The sequence below is a fragment of the Syngnathus floridae genome, chromosome 5 (genome assembly GCF_059516105.1).
Source record: "Syngnathus floridae isolate MCC-2025c chromosome 5, RoL_Sflo_1.0, whole genome shotgun sequence".
NCBI lineage: Eukaryota > Metazoa > Chordata > Actinopteri > Syngnathiformes > Syngnathidae > Syngnathus > Syngnathus floridae.
The window spans coordinates 4,077,803-4,099,200 of record NC_142417.1 but is presented as its reverse complement, the minus strand read 5'-3'; the positions used below and the strand labels follow the sequence as shown (position 1 = coordinate 4,099,200).

The following is a 21,398-nucleotide window of genomic DNA, read 5'->3' as shown; positions in this document are numbered from 1 at the left end:
TGGCAAACACAAAGGCTTAATTTAATTTATTCTGAATTCGAATTATGCATGTGAACCTAATTTGGAAACAAAAATTTAGGAAATTATCAGTACAGTAACGTATCATGCGCGTGTGTCTTAACAAAAGAGGGCGATTCTCCTGTTAAAGAATATAGTTGACTCTTCCAATATATGGATTCTAGTTTTTTACTAAAATTAACTTAATTTACAACCTATTTAAAAAAGACCATTTCGACCCCGGATGTGCGTGCACTCTGAACCCGGAAGCAGTATTACGCGCATGCGTCGTGTCTGTATACACACAAGCGTAACAAACATGGACGCTCTCGGCGACGGCACAAAGAAATGCTGCGACGAGGACGATGAATCCCTCCCGGGGAAGCGGTCGAAAGTCCAGGTTGACCACAACACAAATGTGGCCAACCACTACAACCGGCTCCAAGAGACCGGACTGGCCGTACGTAGCCAAAGCCGCATTTTCTTCATGCGGAATTTCAACAACTGGATGAAAAGGTGTGCGTCATCTTTTGCATCGGTCACTATTTACTTTTTAATAACTGGATGAATGGACAAGTGAAACGCAAAGTTAAAAAACAAATTGCTATCTAACGAATAAGCAATCAATCTAGTAAAAGGCAACTCATTAGCAAACAAACCCCCATCAGTCACGTGTATACTTTGCTGACTCGAAGAGTGGCTTCAAACAAAAATTACTTAGTTGTTCAACCCACGAAACACCATGAAATAAAAGTTGGAAGTCTGAACTTTTGGCTAATATGCATCTTTTGATCCAAAACACAATGGACCCTCCCATTCCATTTTCTAGAGGGGACTGTCTTTTTTTAATCTTCCATTTAATCGCTTATCAGAATTTCCTTTTGTCAAATATCGGAATTTACATCGGTCGAAAACCAAAACTCCATTTTCGTTGGGCCCTGATAATTACCCACCATATCACTGCTGTGAGAACCTATTGATCTATCTATCTGTCTATCCATTCTTAGCGTCCTCATCGGCGAGACAGTGGAGAAGTTGCGAGACGCTGGCCAAAACCGGCGCCTCTCCGTGCTCGACCTGGGCTGCGGCAAGGGCGGTGACCTGCTCAAGTGGCGCAAGGGCGGCATCGACCACCTGGTGTGCGTCGACATCGCCGGCGTGTCGGTGGAGCAGTGCCGTAGTCGCTACGAGGACATGAGGAGGAGGAGTCACAGGGACGAAGGCATCTTCAGCGCCCAGTTCATTACGGCGGACTGCACAAAGGAGCTCCTTGCCAACAATTTGGACCAGCCCGACTTGAAGTTTGACATCTGCAGCTGCCAGTTTGTGTACCACTACTCATTTGAGAGCGAGGCCAAGGCTGACATGATGCTGAGGAACGCCTGCGAGCGCCTCAAGCCGGGTGGATTCTTCATCGGAACAACGCCGGACGCCTACGAGCTGGTCAAGCGTCTGGAGGCGTCTGACTCCCTCTCCTTCGGCAATGACGTGTACCGGGTGACTTTCGATGGCAAAGGCAACTACCCGCTCTTTGGATGTCAGTACCACTTCAACCTAGAGCAGGTATACCCCCCCCCCCCCTTCTTTAAAAAAAAAAAAAACAGCTTGTACTTGCAGATTTTAAAAGATGTGGTAGGTCCTCGGCTGTACTATTTTTTTTTTTTTTTTTAGGTGGTGGATGTCCCGGAGTTCCTGGTCTACTTCCCTTTGATGGAGCACATGGCATCACGTTACGGCATGCGACTGGTGACCAAGCAGCGCTTCTCCGAATTCTACCAAGAGAAGGTGAAGCTGAGCCACCACCGCAATCTCATGATGAAGATGATGTCGCTGGAGGAGTTCCCGGGTGAGCACAGCGAGGGTCCGCCGTCTGAGGACCAGGACGAGTACCGGCACGCCCGTGAGCACTGCGACCGGGCGGGTGACGCCAGGATCCGTTTGGGTACGCTCAGCAGGTCTGAGTGGGAAGCGACCAGTATCTACCTGGTGTTCATTTTCCAGAAGATGTCCTGATGGAGGTATGGTAACTCCCAGAATGCACTCTGAGGAACTGACCCATACGGACACCCGTTCATGACATGGAGAGGAAAAAAAAATTGTGGTGTCAATACAGAAAGATTGTACATAAAAAAACGGAATTTTTGCTGACTAATTACTTTTTCCCGACCTCAAATAAGGCATCAAGTGTTCAAAATGTCGATTCATATTGAGCCATCCATATTTTTTTTTCCCCTCCATGTCCTTTCTGGGGCTCCGTTGACTCAAGCTCTATATTCTTCATTTTCCTCATCACTGCTGCTTTGAGAAACCGCCTGTATACTTCAGTTTCAAACGTCTTCTGATTAATAGACGCTCTTTAAGTGGACATATTATGCGTTTTATTTTTAATTTTTTTTCTTTATATACAAATAGTTGGGACTGTGATGTGCCTGTCGGCACATCAAATGTAAAATAACACAACCAAGTAAATGTTTTGTTGTCTTTGAGTGAGACAATGTGAATTTGTCACAATTTGACCAATTTACAAGATCAGTTTTGAGCAATATGGAAAGCATGATTATTGGGATTTAAAAAATGGTTTTGTGAATACAACTATTAAAGTAAAACAAATTCAAGGATGGCATTGATAATTCTGTATTTAAACATTTTGGTGGGGCTTAATTAAGCATCGACAACAGTAACGTCACCCCAAGATGATGATCAATGAAAATGTATTTGATTCGATAAAGACAACACAAAAAACTAGTCGCGATACATTTATGGTGAATCTAAAAAAATGATATTTACGTTTAACATTCAACCTAATGTAACAAAAACAGAAATGCTTTGCTAGTCCAAACATCTTGTAAATGTTCAGTCTGTAATTTTGATTTACATTTTAGAAAAATTCATAGTGCAAGTTATTTTGACATGCTTTTTTCCGCTTTTGATATCTAATTCCAGTTGCCTTTTTGCGGTTTTTTTATTTTTATAAAATGCTTATCGTTATTATTTTTGATTTAAATATCCATGGAGGCACCAGCATGGTTATTAAGTCACTTCATCTTGTTCTTTTTGGGTCAATGACACACAGCGTGGAAGGTGGATGATTCTTTGTGTCTTCAGCACCAGGAGAAAGTTCTGCCCACCATGTTGAAGAACAAGCGGTTTGGCTCCGCCAAGTATTGGCAGAGCTTCCTGAAGGCGAGTCCACCAAGGGGCGCGTGAGGTCGCCCTTTAGACTGGTCCAGGCATTTTTCCCGTCCGGCCTCCAGGAGGCAGTAGAACCCCTTGGTGCTGTTGTAGTGGAAGTTCTCCGGGCCGATGCGGGCCGGTAGCCCCAGGAAGCGCTCAGCCCGTCTCAGCTCGGGGTAGGGGTCGCGGACCAGGGCGTCGCCGTCCACCACGTGGATCTGTTCCCTGGAGAAGACTTCCAGCCAGCGGGCCAGGTGCCTGTGGTAGAGGCTCCTCTGGAGGGCCTTGTAGCTGGCGTCCACCTGGCCCTCGTGGAGTAGAAGCTCCTCCAGACGTTGGTAGGGTTTTTGGCGGGCCAGACGGTTGTGCAGGACCTGCGTGTAGTCGGACACCAGCCTCTCGGCCGGGTCTCGCACAATCAACAGCAGGCGAGTGCCAGGGTTCATGGCCCGGATCCGAGACGGAACCTGGGGAGCGGCAAAGTAGCCGGGGGTCTTCTCCAACGTCAACTGGCCGGTCCTGGTGAAGGGCATCTGGGAGCGGTACCAGGCAAGGCCTCGCTTGTAGTGATCTTCCACGTTGAAGTAGTGCACCTTTTGGCAGGGAGAGGGCGCGTTATCACGTTTTTAAATAATCCGGCTGGGACTTGACATTCCTCATATTAAACATACATAAATGCCCTTGTTGGTGGAGGGAGGAGGGTGGTTTTTTTTTTTTTTTTGCTTTTACAATATACCTCTGCCTTTGCCACTTCTACATCGGGGTGTAGGTTGAGCATCTCCAGAAGAGCTCTGGTTCCTCCTTTTCGCACGCCAATGATGATGGCGTCAGGCAACCTCTGCATGCCGCTACCGTTGTTGAATACTCGAGAGATGACGTCACCGGAAGAGCTCCAACCAACGGCCAAGCGAACAGACAGCAGCAGTACCGGCAGCGTCCACAGCATGGCGACACACACATCGGTCGACGCAAAGCAAGGTGCTCAGGTGAGCTGAAAGAAAAACTAAGACGAAAAGTTCATATTTATATTATTGTTGAACTGGGTTTGAGAGAACTAACGTTGCTCGTCATGTTTCTTTTTTTTTTTTTAGCATGCTAGTTTAGTTGTAGTTTAGAAATCACAGTTGTGTTCTTCTTTTTAGGTGACAGCTTTTTAAATGAATGCTTGGGTGTTGCAGTTTGCTGGGTGAGTTGAGACAAACACTCGCTGTGCTATCTTTTTTAGGTGTGGTATCACTTTTTTTTTTTTTTAAAGAACACCTCCTTTCTCCAGCTTCCTGTTGTTGTTATTAATTATCACACAAGTGTAATATGGATGTTCTCAAAAGAGACACACGACCTGGTTCCACAGCTAATTGCATCTTTGGGGAACAGGCCCTCCCCCATGAAACCTTCTGGCCCGTCCCTGATGAGGCGCCGTTGGCGTCATGTTGCAATATTTGCCAAGTCTGTGTGCTGTGCCTGTGAATTTTCCACCTTCACATGTATTATCAGAGCAATTTAAAAAAAATCCCCACCTTTTCACTGTCGCTGAAGCCAGAAAGACACCCCAAACAATTTTGCAGCTTTTCTTCTCAATTTTTCCTCACTAAATCTTTTTCCTCTCCAAAATAATTTTTCCCCACTCAGCGGGGTGTGCACAGCAGCCCTCCCACCCCGACGTACCCCCCTTCAGCCAAACACGGGCCCACCTCCCCTCTTCCTCCTCCTTAAGCTAGCAGAGCATGCTAAGATCTGGGTCAACCGTATCAAAAGCCAAACAACGGCAATTCTTAGTGCCGCTTTCGTTTTCACGCGTACAAAAGCACACTCAGCCGTTTGTAACAGTAGTGCCGTTAAATGGCTCATAATTTTGACACAAGTGAAACAGTCTACTGGGAAATAAATCATTTCTTACTTGAGCCAATGCCCCAGAAATGATTGTGGAAATGGTGATAAAAAAAAAACTCAAATTATTATGATTGATTACATATTTTGATTTGTTTTCATGCAAGTTAGACTAATTGTTAAGCTCAATTGAATTTTTTTTTTTTTTTGAGCTAGTCAATTGCCAGTGTTTGCTGAAGTCCACCCTGATCATCTCATGTGTTCATGTTTCCATCACCTATTGATTGAAATTTCTATTTGACACACAACTGTGTGTGTTCTCTCACAGTGATTATCAGGGCCCTGACATACATTTTTAGGGGAGGCTTCCATTTTTTGGGAGGGGTAATCAGTTTCAGGGTGATGGACGCCGTAGATGGAGTGGTCGCGTGCTGGCTTATGTTTTTGGGGCGGGGGGTCTGGAAGCATGGCAGATGGAAGGGAGGAGGGGTTGGGGGGGCTGACGTGTCTGGTCAATATCATCATGGACCAGCGAGCTCAATATCGTCAGGGTCAGGGTTGGATGTTTATCTGGGTTAAATACTGCACACGTGAGGAGACTGCTGAAGGTTTGCCTCCGTCCTCAGGTGTGTTTTGGATAATATGTTAAACTTTCCATGGAAACCGGTTCTCAGGTGGCCCACCTGGGCGGCACAACCCAGAGGGAAAGATCGGGAAAGCCAAATTAATATAAATGCAAAAGACTTCCTTTTCGTCGGTTTGGTAGTAAGCAGGATTACACAAAAAATGGACAGAATTTATTTTTATGAAGTGCAACAAGTGAAAATCGAAATGAAAATGAGAGCAGAAAATTGTAAATATTTTATTTTTTAACTTTGCTTAGACAATGGTAAGATTCCAATTTTTTTCTCAAAACAAATTCTAAATTTCCAGGCAATACAATTATCCTAAGATAAAAATTTTATTCTTGGGAAATGACTATGTTGTAATTTTCTAAGAGCATAGTTTTATGATTTACACAAACCTGACTGTTGGAATACAATTATAGAATTATTCCTGACAAATTCGGACTTTATTGTAGTAGTTTTACAATTAAAGATTTAAATACTTAAAAATGTGTGTACCATAACTCTAAGACTAAAATAACCTTTAATATTTGATCTTAATGGTATTCCCATAGGTTTATGATTGTATCTTGACAAATTCTGACATGTAAGATTACAATGAAAAGAAAAAAGGAGAGAAATTATATTTTTTCCCAAATTCTTTTAAAATACATCAATGTCATAAGATAGAGGGAACTTAATCATGACGTGCTCAATTTTTAACAAACCACCGCGTCTGAAAAAAAACAACAATTCATCAGAGACTGAAGGTGTGACTGATGGGGGAAAAAAAAGTAAATTACCCAAATTGAACAACTCAATCTATTAAAAGGAATGACGTAATAAATGTAATTTTCTTGGATTTGAATTGGCTGCCCCGATAGCGCCAAGATATTGATGTGAACTTTATCGGTATATTTAAAAAGCTAAACTTGAACTACACAATTGGGCAACAATCCCGCAAAACTGCATTTGCATTTAACACAGCAAACAGAGGTGAACTCAACCATGCCAATATAGACACAGCTCCCAATAAGCACACGGTCCGAAAAATTGTTAATAAAGTCAGCTTCAAGATCTTACTTGTGTCTTCTTGCATGCGCTCTTCTGCTCTCGCTCGGCTCCTTTTGCTTTTTCTTTTTCTTTTGCTTTTTCTTCGTGCCTCACCTCTCGTCACTGGAGCAAGTGTGCGTGTGCGCGCAAGCGGCAAATGGAGCGACTTTGCTTTGTGCCGCCACCGACTTGCTGAGCGTGCAATGCTGCCACTGACTGGGAGGCAGGGAGCGTGCGTGCGATAATACACGCACACACACACACACATGCACGCACGCCTCGGGGAAGCCCCCCCCTTTCCTCCGTTCTACCTTGTCTTTCATTTCCGTCACATCAGCTCAATTTTTTTTTCCGTCACACCACCACCCCCAAGATGATTCCCAGTTTTTAACCTTTTTTATCTTTACACGCACGCACACACACACACGCCCTCCTTTTCCTCCTCCAGTCTGCTGGGGCGAGTCCCTTCTATCATAAATAAGTTAGAGTGCGTCAGAACAAAACAACACAAAGGCACAGAAAAAAATAGTGGATTCGCGACTGCCTCTCACTTCATTTTTTTTATTGGTCTCATATCAAGAAAAGAAACAGAGTTGTCTCCTTAATGCAACCACAATTTCCAGATTTATTTGAATGGAACTGACCTTTTTTTGTCACTCAGGATCAGCATTTAGCAGCCTTTATGGAGCCATGGGATGCATTTTACGTTAGAAAAAAAAAATGTCAGCACACCATGAAACGAAAATGTCACAAAAAGTGCATGGAACAAATTATGCATTAGGACCTAGATTTAGTGGGTAGGGGTTGTCCGTTAAATCTGATCGTCCGTTAAATTGAAATTGATTTTTTTTTTTTTTTTGTCATGGCCTAAAAACGAACGCACAATACTACTGTACTGCGCCTCTAAGGTGACATGGGAAAAAAAAATGTGTTCCCTTGCAAAGATTGCTGTTATCTTGCAAAGTTTAATTTAATTGAACACATTTTTTTAATGTGATTTTGTTAATTCTAACCACAGCGACATCCTCAGTTTTAAAAGGGTGTGCGCACTTGTGCAAACACATCTTATTTGTTTTACCCTTGAAAATATTTTTTTCAACTGAGTTGGAGAGGTTATAGGTCATGTTCTTGGTGGATTGTCAATGTTATGACATACGCCTGGCACTTGAACAGGGGTGTGTAGACTTTTTATAGCCATTGTTATAATATAGATGGGTGAATGAGTGGCATTTGACGGGTTCCCCCATTATGCTGGCAGCGATTGTGCTGAATATCTATTCTGCACCACCAAAAGCCCTCCATCGACTGAAACGCGCCCTTGTACAACGTCTATTTGGGACACTGGGAAGGTTTTCTTTCCAAACTAGAAAGCCAAACCCCCTTCAAATTTCTCGGCGGGTGGCGGGATCCCCGGGAGACGTTCCAGCGTCCCCCTTTCTTCTCGTTCCCCCCTCTCGAGTCGAAAAATGTCTTCTCCCGCGTCTCCGTCTTTGACGACATGTTGGCACACCTCCTATGTCCTCGGTCGACAAAACAATTTGGTGGTGGCTCGGCCCCCCGCCGGGCCATGCAAGGGGGATGTTTTTGCGGAATAAGCGTGGGTAATTTGCTCCAAACCGGCAGCCCCTTTTACTTTTTCTTGGGCAGCTGAGCGAGAGGAGATAAAGACACAATGAAATGGTGCGAGATACTCGCATAGGCTCATTACACGCTTGTCAGGGGGGGTTTCTCGCCGCCTTTGCTGACGCTCACTGGCTTTGCTGTCTGTTTTTATTTGCTTCTCATGGCAACTTATTGATTCCATATTTTGGACCCTCTTCACATGGCTTGTTATTGTCCTCAGGCTATTTTGAGAGCTTTGCCATACTCAAGCATAAAAAAACAGCCCTCAAAGTCGATTTATTTTAGCTTAGTGAAATTTGGTGGGTATGGTCATCATGAGTAGACCAACAAAAAAGTCTCAAGAAGCTGTGACCAATAAGAAAGAGGGAGGCTGCCATGAAGCACGTATTTTTGCTTGATCCTTTAGTTTGGGAAATAAAAGCCATCCTTCAGAAAGTCTTTTTGTGTGCACACTGAATTTTTATGCGTACTGGTTGTGTTGTGTACATCTGTAAACAACGAATCTAATTTCTTAGCCTTCTAGACATGCCATTTGTGGGTGACGTCCACACTGGGGTTTCCATTCTAGGGGTGCCACGTGGCCAGAGTGTGAGTAGCAGGTCAAGTGTGAACATTGGGTTAATAATTTAGTGTGTGTTGGGTGGGCAAGCACTCGGCAGTAGAAGGAGCAAATGAAGAATGAATGAATGGTCTCTCCAGTGGGATACTTTTTTTTTCTTGGGGAGGGCTTAATTTTGTGTGTCTTTTAGGCATTTATCCACCTTTAGCCTGACTTATTTTAAATTCAAATGAGAAATTTAAAATCCTAACAATGACCTGAAAAGCCCCCAAATTGGAAACCATAATCCTTGTTGGAAACCATAAATGAGGTTTTAAAATATTATTTTAATCCCGGTTGTTGGAATTCCTAAATATGTATCCAAGTTCTGATTTAAAGATACAAGTCAAATAAACGAAAATAAAAACTTAACATCAAGTTTTCGAATGTGACTCGGAAGTGTTCTAATTCGTTTCCGGGTTACGTGTCGATAAACCGGAAGCCGTGAGCAGTACTTCTTCCGGTTGTTTTGTACAGGTATGATGCTTTTCTTGCCAAACATTTTTTGTCATTAACTTTAAATGTCGTAGTGTACCAATTCGTTCATTAATTTTACAAATTGTTAGGCAAGTGGTTTACTCCGCCGGACGACGATAGCCCGATTTAGCTTACAAGGTAACTATGTAAAGAAGCTAGAAATCAGGACTCATTTTGTTACAATTATAATTGGAAAGAATGATTGTTGTTGTCGTCATAATTAATATTTTAATATTCAAAATGAATTTTGTGCTCTGTTTGGGCGTTGTACAGCAAATTGGCTAAATGCGTCAAAAGGTGATAGAAAAAGAATGTTTGAGTGATCGATTACTTTTTAGCGATGACAAGCCATGTTTTTGGTATTTGGATCTTCATTGGTTTACCTAACATAACCCCTTAAGTACCAACTGTTTTTATAAAAACATGACCAAAAAAAATCACAAAAAATATGGATTAATTGTTATAATCAGTATGTTTATTGCTTCAAACGTGCTTTGACTGAAAAGAGGATGGAAAAATACTCTTTATATCAAGAGTCAGAAGATAAATAGTGCCATTGTTAGCGTAGTAGAAGTAACAAGAGCCAGCACTACTAATTCAGAAGACCTCTGGTAGATTATATTGACACGGCAACACATTGAAGCTGAAATGTGACTGGTCAAAAATAATTAAAACTCCCGTGAATATACTGGAAGTTCGACTTTGCTTTTGTTCGTTAGAATATTCTTTTGGGAGTGAACGTCATTGGATGTTGTCTCTTCAAATGGTCTTCTCGTTAACAGGAGCAAATGGGTTCCAGGAAACAATGGACCACATGACGACGGAAAAAAGTGAACCATGGGCAAGCCAGATGGATTGGTCGGCGGTCTCCTCACAGAGCTCCCTCCTCAACCCGCTGTCCGGGCAGAATCTGGCGTCCGTGTCGCACATCCACAGCCTTGTCTCGCCCGCCTCGCTTTTCGCCAGCGCTACCTTTGACCCGCCCCAGTTGATGGATGCCGAAGAAAAGCTCAGACCACTGCAGGCCGGGCATCAAGCCCAAATGGCGCCCCTCTGTGCGTCCGGCGTGCCACCCCCCTCGACGCAGCCCTCTTTTCAGCCGCCCTCATCTCCGGGTTCTTTTCCAAGAATCCAGGTGGTTGCCGCTTACAGCCTAACCTCCTTGGTTCCCCCTGCGGCACCTCGGTGGACAGACTCGGCGAACTGCCACGGTAATTTCTCACAAATTTTTGGGGATGTTTATTTTTACTTCCAACACGGACAAATCTTTCTCAATATATGTTTGGAGACTGAAGGAGTGACAGATTTCTTTTGATGTTGTTTATTTAGTTAAGATAACTTCTATATTATTGCACTCCTAGGCCTGGAACAGATTGATGTCGAAATAATTTGGTGTCAATATCAATCAACCTTATTCTTTTTGTTTCCTGCAGCCTTGAACGACTCTGAACATCCTGACAAAGATGCTCCTGCTGTTCAAACACCGGTGAGGAAAATGGCCGTGCTTTTACATCACAACTCGTATTGGAGGCCGTTCAGATTGCACAATCCATTCATAATATTTTTTTTTTTTTGTCTTCAGGGGATGACAAAACGTTCTATGATTTTACATCAGCGCTCTCTTTTACTCAAGCAGCTGTCGGAGTTGGACAAACTGGTCAGTGTGTCTCGGGTTCCATTCACGTTTATTTTAGCTTAACAAAAGCAAAACGTTATATATAAATATGATATTTCTTGTAATACAGGTTAGATTATTGCTTTGGAAGAGAATCTTGGGGAAAAGAAAAAAAACCCGCATATTAAATTGCAATCATCTTTAAAGCTGTACCAATTGTTTCTCATTTAAAAGACTCATCGTAGCAAATTTGGCTCCTTATCTGGACTTTTCTCTCCCATCCAGCTGGAATCATTGCCTCCAGAGGACAACGTCAGTGTGAAGTCACCCCCTTCAGGCGGCCAGGCAAACAAAAACTCCATTTTATTGCCACTTATCCACACACACGGCATGTCGGCTGAACTCGTATCGCTGTGTCCTCAGTCGCCTCTGTCCACGGACGAGTCATCACCACCTCAAAGCGAGACACCGCACAAAAGCGAGGTAATATTTTTTTTATCATATGCACTTTCATTTTCGTGTTCAAGCATCCCCGCGCTCCTTTTCGTCAGCCGGAGTGGTACGCCTCGTCGGACGAACCGTCACCGGCGTCACAGCTCCGCCCGTCGACTCCACCGCAACCGGCGCCATCCGACGGCGAGCCTCGCCAAGAGCCTCCGTCCAAGGGCAAGCGCCGCCATGAAGAAGACGAAAGCGACGAATTAACGGACGACTCTGCGTGTGCAGCTGAAGCTGTAAGATGACGCATCGCATGGGGAACTGCGAATGACACTCGTTGCTAATATTTTGCTTTCCTAAATTGGCTATACTTAGGGAAGTCGCAAGCAGACATTCTACTAATGTGCCACAGTTTTTTTTTTCTTCATTGTAAATTCTACAGCAGCAAAGGAACATTTTGTGAAAGTCACTTTCATTTTTTGTAAAGCCACATTATGTGTTATGAACATATGACAAACAAAAGAAAATAATACGTTTGTTTTGTGGTCTAGAGATTCAGACAATAAAGATATTTGGGGGGAATTTTCTTTATCTTACGATGTATCAACGTGGAGGGGGAAACAAAATAAGCGGATTTTTCTCTCTTTCTGTCCCTTCCAGGAAAAACCCTCTGCCGAAGAATCATCAGACGAAGGCTCTGATTTCTTACAAAGTGACAACAGCGACGTGTCTGACGCTCTGTCGGACTTGGGAGAAGACCGTTCGGCAAGATCCCCTCGCGGCACCACCATGACCCTGCGCAGCAAGAAGCAGCCCTGCTCAGTGCCGATTCCCAGCAAGCCGCGGGAAGCCAAGACGGAATGGAGCCGGTTGAGGAATGTGAAGGTGTGTTCAGTTTGAAAGAAAACTCCGTATAATTCAGGAACAAATCCCTCCATTGACTTTTCTCGGGTCTTTCAGCAAGTCACTTGTGGGAAACTTAAGATGGCATGTGTTTTCTATCAAGGTGTGCGCCATGAAAGAAGGCCAGAAGAAGCGGGTTTATCGCCGCAACTACTGCTTGTTTTGCTCCAAGCCCATCATCAAGCTGTCCAGGCACATGCAGCGCCAACACAGCCACAAGGAGGAAGTGTCCGCCGCCTTGCGCTTCCCCAAAGGCTCCCGAGAGAGACAGAAGTTGTGGAAACGGCTCACCAACGAGGGCAACTATGCGCACAACAAGCAAGTGCTGCGGACCGGCGAGGGCCAGCTGGCGGCGCGCAAAAGACCCACCAAGACGGTCCAGGTGCAGGACTTCCTGCACTGCCTGCACTGTCGAGGTTTGTACATGAAAAAGAACTTGGCGTACCACATGAAGCGTTGCCCCGAGCGGCAGAAGAGGAAGAAGGATGAGGAGCCGCGCATAGGGAAGGAACGCGTGGAGACCCGCTGCGCCCTGGAGGCCATGAGCGACCTGAGCATCAGCGCCGGCTTACGCGCCATCCTGTCGCATATGATCTACGACGACGTGACCCGCCTCATCATCAGCGAGCCTGTCCTGCTGGACTACGGCGAGGACATGTTGGCACGGTACGGCTTGGACGACAAGCGGCAGGACTACATGCGGCAGAACCTGCGACAGATGGCTCGGCTGGTCTTGGAGGCCTGGAAGAGGACGCCGCTGAGGAGGCTGGAGGATTTCTTCGACCCAGACAACTTCCCGCACGTGGTGGCCGCCGTCAACGTCCTGGCCGGCTACGACTCGGCTGCCCGCACGTACAGCGCGCCCTCGCTGGCTATCAAGCTGGGCTACTCTCTCCAGCAGGTTTGCCGCATCGTTCAGGAGAGGGCGCTAGAGCGCGGAGACTTCGCCCTGGCCGAATCGGCCAAGAACTTTCTGGCCGTCTACAGGAAGCGCTGGGCCAAGATGATTTCCTCAGGTGCCTTGTCAGTTCTGAGGAAAACCAAAAGAAAATCCAGGGAGAAAGTTCTGGATGTCCAGGATGTGAAGAGACTCATCTTCCACCTTGAGAAAATCTCCCACCTCGCTGAGGAGAAACTGCATGCGGAGCGCTCAGCGGAAACATATGACATTTTGGCCAGGACCGTTCTGGCCCAGATAATTCTGTTGAACAGGAGACAGAACAGCGAGGTGTCCAACTTACCGCTCACCGTGTTGACATCTGTCAAGAAGCCCGACCCGCAGGAGAACTTGGATTTATTACTGAGCGACCTGGAGAGGAGAATGTGCAGGGTCTTGAGCAGGATGGAGATCCGCTCCACGTGCGGCCGCATGGTCCCGGTCTTGCTCAAACCAACCTTCCTCTCAGCACTGGAGCTCCTGGTGGAAGTGCGCGAGGCTTGTGGCGTCCCCGCCAAGAACCCCTTTCTGCTGGGACGTCCGCACTCACTCTCCGCCTATCGCGGCTCGGCGTGCGTGCGGATGTTGGTCAGAGACAGCGGCGTCAGGAATTTCGAGGCGCTCACGTCGGCCGGCATTCGCAAGCAACACACCCTGATGCTGCAGGTCATCAGCATGGACCCCACCGAGGCAGACCTCATCCTGGGGCCCAATAACCAAGTTAAGAGTCTTCGGAACAACGTTGGCGTGGACCCTGAAAGTGAGGACCAGTCCTGGATTTATTTAAAAAAAAAAAAAAAAAGATAAAAATTTGGAGAAAACATTATTTTGTGTTTGAGGCCATTACGTGTAAAAGGTTTTTAACTAATTTTAATTAAATTTGAACGTTTTTCTTTATTCATTGAATCCATTACAGAAGGGGCAGTATAAATTGAATTTTATTTTTAGAATGTTATGATGTTTTTAAGCAGCTCTTGCTCTAAAATGTATCAGACAAGAAAATACTGTATTTATATACACAATTAACAACCATAATGATCTTGTAGGTCTAAATGCAGCGCCAGTTGCATCATGGAACCACCGTGAGTCTTTCACCGGATTGGCTGATACACACACGACCAATTCTACAGCATCCAGGCGGTCTGCAAAAGGTAAGCAAGTCGGCGTGTGATCATTTTTGCCTGGTCCTGACAGTTTTGGATTCGTCTTTGCTTTTCTTGTTTTTTTTTTTCAATTCAGCCGGTTCCCCGATCAACAAGCAGAAGTGGAGCGACTGTGAGGTCGCTGCCGTGGAGAAACACATGATGTCCCTCATCCGAAATCACAAAGTCCCGCAGAAGCTTGACTGTCTCCGCTGTCTTGACGCCGAGCCGCAAGCGCTGAGCAGGCGCTCCTGGAAGGGCGTCAAGGACTACGTGAGGAACCGGATCACCGCCCTCAAAAGACAAGACAAGTCTTCTAAGCACTGATGACTTACTGTACAGTTTTGACACTCTTATCCTTTGTTTCTTATAAATGTTCACAAACTTTGATTATAGTTTCGTATTTTCAATTCTATGCTCACTGTCAGTAATTCAAAAGAGATTCGAACTACAATTAAATATCATTTAAATTAGAGAAGTAAACTTTTTAGCAAATTTATTTTAGGAGCCGTAAAACACCTGGTCGGACTGGAACATTCGCTGGAATCCTAAAATTTGTTTAAAAATAATGCATATTTTAAATACTCTAGTGCATTACATACATAACTAAGATGATCGCATTTTTTTCAAGTAGACTAGACAATTTTGAAGTCGAGTAATTCGACTTATCGTACAACAGATGTTTTTGAATTTTCACGATGACAATTTCTGTTATTTTATTTTACTGCGAAAGGAATCCCGGATACGCTCCGCCGTGCTGTTAGCTGTCTTGGATGCTAGCATTGGCATGCAAACCTTGGTTACTCCTGTCCTAGCTTCTAGTCGCCCTCCATTAATGCAATTGGCCAAATTTGCTCTTATTCGAATGTTAAGGTTTACTCCAGTTGACTGAATTCCCCTTCTGAAGCTGTTTGATTTGCTGCCGGAGGGTAATGTAATTCCCGCACATAATGGCTGCAACTTCCGCCCGTATTAAAAGGTACGATATCATCTCATTATCCTATAACATACAAGTCTTCCTCCACTATTTCTCTATTTTTATATTTTTTTCCAAGATGTTCTTTGTATGGTCTTCTGATATTTTTCTATACAAAAATGTCAAATATTATATAAATTTAGGTACCGAAAATTGGGCGAATCAGAGTGAGGTATGGTGGTTGATGGACGACCGTGCCGCCAATCAGAGCCCGCTGTGGGCGCACCACTGTAGTTCCGCCACAGCTTCCGAGCTCGGACGGCTGTGCAGTCCTCTACCCGACTTTATGCGTCTGAACCTGGGCTCGCCCTCCGAGCAGCCACTGCCATGTTCCCTCGCTGGACAGTCCTCACAATGGACGCCCCCTGGTGGTCACCCGGCAGGATTTTGCCCTGTCATCACGCACCCCTACGCAGATGGACCCCAGCAGGTTGGCAGAGTAGTTCCCTTCCTAAAATACTCAATAAATAATATATTAATCATCATTATGAACTTCTTTTTTTTCTAATTAAATTGGGGATGGGGGTGAATATTGTTATATTTGTACAATTCTAAAGTTGTGTTTCCATTGTACAGATATCTCCAAATTTGGAGTCGCGTTATGGACTGGACCCCGGGCTGCTTCCCAGTGCTGTAAGTTTTTATTTTTTATTTTTAAATTAGACTAAAAATTTTGGATAATTTGCTCGCTCATCCGTAACTGGGTCTAGGTCAAAGTGATGGCGGACGACAGGGCGGAGTGGGAAGGCAAGGTTTTTATCTCTGAGTCCTTTGGCCCTCCACCTCCTCTGCCAACCACTTCCTGCATCGTGGAGGATGGAGGTAATAATTTGCTTCACTTCCAGGAGACAATCACACAATTCTAAATTTCGACATGCCTGCATACTGAAAACACCTAAAAATAACAGCTTTTTAAAAAAAATTGTGGCAGTGTGTGACAATGTCATCGTCTATTCAGGCAACGCCAGCCCCCGTGCCATCCGTTCCACCACATACTGCTTGCCCCAGGATGGTCCCACTGCCCTGCTGGCTCGGCTGCCTCTGGCCACTCTAGTCACGCCTTTAGCCAGACAAAACCCACTAGAGGTAAGTTTTTAACTTCCATTTTTGTCTAATTATCTTGTCAGTTTAAATGGCGCTTGTCGAGTTGGATTATAATGATACAAAGAAATACTTCAACGCAGCTTCACTGACATCTCGTTTCCAGAAGCCTCTTCCGGTCGTCCCGGACGACTCGTGCATCTCGGGATGTCGTTGCTGCGGCGCATCCATGTGCGTCGCCATGAGTTGGCAGGACTGCGGCCAGAGGTTCCGCTGCCCGTTTTGTGAAAAGCTGACCGAAGGTAAGCCGTATAAATGCCGACAGTGCTCCCTTGACTTACGAGTGTCCCAACTTAAGAGTTTTTCAGGTTCAAATAGAAGCTAAGTGGTTCATGACACTCACATTGTGGCAATACAAAGCCAAGGAAATTTCTCACAAGGTCACTAGTTGGGGCTCTCGTGAGCGAAGGGTACCGCTGACAAACGTTATGTCGTCCGAGCAGTGTTTCTTTGTCCTGCAGTGCCGTGGCAACATTACCAGCCCACAGATGGGGTGGACGGGCTCCGGCCTGATCGGGAGCAGAGGCCTGAACTCCACATGGGGTCCTACGAAGTCCTCCACGCTGTCAAGGTCATTTTACTTTAGTTTGGCAGGCATGTCAATCAAGAAGAGAGCGGCAAAACGTCTCGAAAGATGCCAGAAGTCCGCTATTAAGTTTGAAGTAACCATCGGGCATTAAAGGAAAATTTTTCCACTTTTCCTCCATTTCCGATTTGCCTAATATATAAATGTTTTACAATTGTTGCTAAAATCGGATGCACGTGCAGTATACTTGTCAAATGGGTAACTTGAAATTATGATAAATAAACCACTGCTAATGATTATTTTATAGATGCAAAATTGCCAATAATAAATATCAAATTTTGTACATTTTTGCCACAGGGTGAGGCGGCGGCGCTACTTCTGGCCATTGACGTGTCGGCGGCAGCGCTACGAGGCGGCCATTTGGATTTTGTGACGCAACACATACACACTCTCCTCGCCTCGCTCGACAAGTAAAACACACAACAAGCATATCTCAACACAATCATGCTAAAACACACTTTCACCTCCAATTTGCCCAAGAAACGTCCGCGTGGGCCTGCTGACATACGACAGCAGAATCCAGCTGTACGACCTCAGCCCCACCCTGTCTCGCCCGCACATGCTGGTCATGGCGGAAACGTTGGATGAGCTGCAATTTCCAGTCAGGGAGGGGCTAGTACTCCCCCTAGGGGACTGCATGGACAATGTCTCCAGGTAAAAAAAGAAAAGAAATAAAGTCTTGTAAAATATATATATATTTTTACTAATACTGGTAATAGTACTATTTCAAATACCAATGTAGGCTAACATACCAAGTAAACAACATTTGTAGAGAAAGTTGTCACTTTTCCAGCTTTCCCTGTTTTGCAGTATGGCTTCTAATAACAATTGATCAAATGGTAACGTTTGTGTGCTGTTGTGCAGCGTGTTGCAGCACATTCCCCAGTTGAGTCCGGACGGTGACGACTCGCCAGGCGTCCCAGCAGAGCTTCCGGTCAAAGCAGGTCTGGCTGTCCTTCAGACGCTGGCCTGTCCCGGCAAGTTGCTTGTCTTCCACTCGGCTCCGCTGGTAGAGATGGAACAATCCTCAGCTGGCTTCTTCGGAACCGGCAAGCCAAAAGTAAGGCAAGAAGCATTTTGATTTGTGGCATGGTAGTCAAGGTGTCGCTCAAATCAGAAAGTTTCTCTTCGTCCACTGTTATGTCCCAGTATTTGAAATTGCCCCGGACACTCTCAGGTATATCATTGCTTCTTCTCACAGTCCATCTTCCAGCCGCCGGAGGGAGCCATCTCATTGGCAGAGGCGTGCGTCCGTCAGGGATGCGGCGTTCATCTGTTTGTCCTCTCCTCGCAAGATGTGGGCGGAGCTTGGCCGGGTCATGTTCCTTATTTGACGGGCGGCGCGCTGTATTCCTACAACCACCTGCAGGTACTGCAACAGCTACCTATCGAATGCTAACATTCTAGCAGTTGCTATGCTAACATGTGTGTTGAAGTACTATGAAAACATACAAAGATGCTAACGGGGCTAATACGTGTGTTTATCCACAGGGGGATTTGGACCGCGAGCGCTTTAGCCGTAATCTAAATCGGGTTGTGGCGGCGAATGTCGGCTACAAGGCAGATCTTAGCTTGTTTGTTAGCAAAGGTGAGATGTTGAACCTCAGTCCGACAACAATCTCTTACAAAATACCTACAATGCAACGCTGTTGCCAGGCATGCGCGTGTCCGGCTGCTACGGACTCTTCGTGCCCAGACCGAGCCCTAACCGGGTCGCTATGGCAACGATAGACTGCCAGACGATGCTGGCTGTGGAGCTGGTGCACGACGGCGCCGCTCTAGATGAGAGTCGGGGCGTCGCTATACAGGTGTGGCACACTTGTAGATGTTCTTCTATCCACTTCTAAAATGTAAACAATTGCTAGGGTATTATTTGTTTTTTCTCCCCCAGGTTTAGTTAACAATATTGTTTTTCTTTCTCCTTTTCTTGCTAGGCAGTCCTGGCGTACAACACACCAACGGGGGAGCGGCGATCCAGGGTGCATACGCTAATGTTGCGATGCTCACGCCACCTGCAAGACACGTTCCGCCAATACCAGGCACAGACGTTGCTGGCCTTCTACTGCAAGAAGAGTAAGATGCACAAAAGCAGCGATGACTAAAGAGAGACAACGTGCCAACTGTGGTTTTAAAAGTTTGGAGAAATATGATCAAATTCAGAGATTCTCAAAGTAGTCTGGTATAATAATTACTGGGGTCCGACCAATTAATCGGCGTTAACTGTTTTGAAATCAGAAAAAATCTACAATTTCTTGCAGATGTTTGCCTTTTTTTTTTTAAATATATGTAAACATATTACAACATACTAAGTCAATAATAAGGAGCTTCAAATATTGTCCCCCCCCACACATCATTTTTTTTATCTCTTGTAAACTAATATTAAATGACAAACTTTTGTAAAACAGTTCCTTTCTCGATGCAAGCGTTTTATAACCAAAAATATTTATTTGTTATATTGTCTATAAAGACCCTGTGTGTTCTCTGCGTTTTCAGTGTATTGTGCCGCTTTGGAGCGTCCCCTGCAGGATCTGCGTGAGGAGCTCCAGAGGGACCTGACGGAGGCGTTGGCATCCTACCGCCGTCACGGCTGCTCCTCTTCGACATGGGCGTCGTCCGGTCAGCTGGTTCTCCCTCGGGGCCTGCGAGCGCTACCCGTCTTCGTCAACAGTCTGAGGAAAAGTGACGTCCTACTGCCCGGCCTGCGTACCTCCGTGCACAGTCGGCTGGGTTTGCGTTGCCGGGCGCTCGGCTTGGACACCGCTGCCTGCGTCACGCACTTCTACCCAACGCTGATCCCTCTGGTACGCACACGTAAAAATAAAAATCATTATGGACAAGTCAAAGAAAAAGCTAAACTCACTTGCTGCTCCTTGCTGAAGTCACAATTGGAACCTCGTCATTTCATTGCTTCAGCCACTGTCCCACACCAGAAATGTGAAGGAGGACGAGGAGGGGGCTCTACGCTGTTCAGCCACGAGCTTGCATCCGGGTGGGATGTATTTGCTGCACACCCCCCACACCCTCCTGCTGTGGGTGGGAGCCCATGTCTCAGCAAGCACCTTGGCAGAGCTCTTTAACGTGGGATGCTTGGCATCCCTGCCCTCTGGAGAGGTAACCTGTTTTGTCTGTTCACAAAGCGATCAATTTTGTACTGAATGGGAGAAACCTTTTTTCTTTTTTAAACTACTCTATGTAAAATGGTGTAAAATGTAGCCTGATGGTCATATTTACCAAATTTCATGTTGCTACGTGAAACTATCTTAAGGGGTGGAATTGTAAAAATATTCTTGTGGAACAAGTTTGTGGCTGAAGTGAGCTGACCAAATGACCACTCATTTTTTTCCGTGTTATGTTCTTCATCCAGACCAAGCTGCCAGTTCTGGACACCCCCTCGTCGGTCATGGTTCGAACTCTCCTGGACGCGCTGGACTTGGAGGTCCCGTGCTTCCGGCAGGTCAGCTCGCAACTAAATACTGCACCGCGTCACTCAAATCTGTTGTAACGTTGCGTGGAAATGGGCTGTTCACACAGCTGCTCCTGGTAAAGCAGGGTGATGCCGGTGAGGAGCTCCTGCAACGCCACCTGGTGGAGGACAAGAGCCCCAATGGTGGCGCGTCCTACGCCGACTTTCTCTACCACCTGCATGTCAACTCTGTCCGCATGCTGCACTGACCCACACAGTACAAGCCTTTGTTTAATTACTTATTTATTTACTATTAATTCACTGGTTTGAGTTAAACACAAGACTCTGGAGAACAGGCTTGGCTGGGATTGACTTCTATTTTATTTTTTTACATGTAATTATAGTTCACACTTGTTGGCGCATAAACAATTCTGGAATTTCTTTTTATTTTTTACTTTTTTTGGTAGCTGTCGAAGTTTGAACACTAGAGGCTGCTAGAGAGCTACGCTGCGAAGCCAGGAAACGGGTGAAATTGCCTTTCAAAATAGTCAGTTCAGCCCATAACTACCCCACCCACTGTTAACTATTTTCAAAAAACGAAAATCAATATTCAATGTGTTTCCTATGAAAAACGTGGGGAAATAACAAACAAGAGAAATTAAGTTAAAAAAAAAATATTGGGGGGGAATCACCAACACCAACTTTTGGATCATCCTGGATCAAATGAGAAATAATCTATCCAGAAATGAAACATTATTATTATTACTATAACAATATTTTTTTTGTTGAAGATTAGGATTTTAAAAAAAGTTTAAAGAAAAAAAATAAATAAAAAGGACACATGAAAACACTCTTATTTTGACATCTTTGTAAGCCAGAACCGGAAGTACGCTTTGCTTCACAATCACCTTGACTAAAGGGGGTTGGTCGAGCAAGCTGTCAG

General features: G+C 45.2%; 4 protein-coding genes across 6 annotated transcripts; 3 read left to right on the top strand and 1 right to left on the bottom strand.

Annotated features, from left to right (window-relative positions):
• The first annotated feature begins 265 nt into the window (after window positions 1-265).
• On the top strand, window positions 266-2,612 carry rnmt (RNA (guanine-7-) methyltransferase). The gene is made up of 3 exons (XM_088375695.1): window positions 266-513; window positions 1,005-1,560; window positions 1,669-2,612. Exons 1-3 carry the CDS (start codon window positions 281-283, stop codon window positions 2,008-2,010), a joined length of 1,131 nt encoding a protein of 376 aa, XP_088231821.1. The 5' UTR covers window positions 266-280; the 3' UTR covers window positions 2,011-2,612.
• On the bottom strand, window positions 2,353-6,998 carry hs3st1l2 (heparan sulfate (glucosamine) 3-O-sulfotransferase 1-like 2). Its single transcript, XM_088375732.1, has 3 exons — window positions 6,687-6,998; window positions 3,908-4,174; window positions 2,353-3,764 (listed from the first exon to the last, which is right to left on the bottom strand). Exons 2-3 carry the CDS (start codon window positions 4,115-4,117, stop codon window positions 3,099-3,101), a joined length of 876 nt encoding a protein of 291 aa, XP_088231858.1. The 5' UTR covers window positions 4,118-4,174; window positions 6,687-6,998; the 3' UTR covers window positions 2,353-3,098.
• Window positions 3,949-14,779, top strand: LOC148397577 (uncharacterized). Of its 3 annotated transcripts, XM_088375569.1 has the most exons (12): window positions 3,949-4,157; window positions 4,314-4,357; window positions 10,137-10,565; window positions 10,788-10,840; window positions 10,937-11,011; window positions 11,255-11,314; window positions 11,393-11,452; window positions 11,521-11,703; window positions 12,068-12,292; window positions 12,414-14,007; window positions 14,294-14,398; window positions 14,487-14,779. In XM_088375569.1, exons 2-12 carry the CDS (start codon window positions 4,333-4,335, stop codon window positions 14,714-14,716), a joined length of 3,039 nt encoding a protein of 1,012 aa, XP_088231695.1. In that variant the 5' UTR covers window positions 3,949-4,157; window positions 4,314-4,332; the 3' UTR covers window positions 14,717-14,779. The 3 variants fall into 3 exon arrangements, with proteins under 3 accessions (XP_088231695.1, XP_088231697.1, XP_088231696.1); XM_088375571.1 differs by lacking the exons at window positions 3,949-4,157; window positions 4,314-4,357 and adding an exon at window positions 9,265-9,354; XM_088375570.1 differs by lacking the exons at window positions 3,949-4,157; window positions 4,314-4,357 and adding an exon at window positions 9,354-9,492.
• Window positions 14,780-14,926: 147 nt separating this feature from the next.
• LOC148397576 (protein transport protein Sec24C) lies at window positions 14,927-21,311 on the top strand. Its single transcript, XM_088375582.1, has 18 exons — window positions 14,927-15,368; window positions 15,509-15,795; window positions 15,942-15,998; window positions 16,076-16,187; window positions 16,324-16,451; window positions 16,573-16,708; window positions 16,928-17,037; window positions 17,350-17,462; window positions 17,533-17,706; window positions 17,917-18,112; window positions 18,254-18,421; window positions 18,544-18,640; window positions 18,709-18,860; window positions 18,987-19,125; window positions 19,546-19,853; window positions 19,966-20,163; window positions 20,417-20,506; window positions 20,584-21,311. Exons 2-18 carry the CDS (start codon window positions 15,550-15,552, stop codon window positions 20,722-20,724), a joined length of 2,565 nt encoding a protein of 854 aa, XP_088231708.1. The 5' UTR covers window positions 14,927-15,368; window positions 15,509-15,549; the 3' UTR covers window positions 20,725-21,311.
• The last annotated feature ends 87 nt before the right edge of the window (window positions 21,312-21,398 follow it).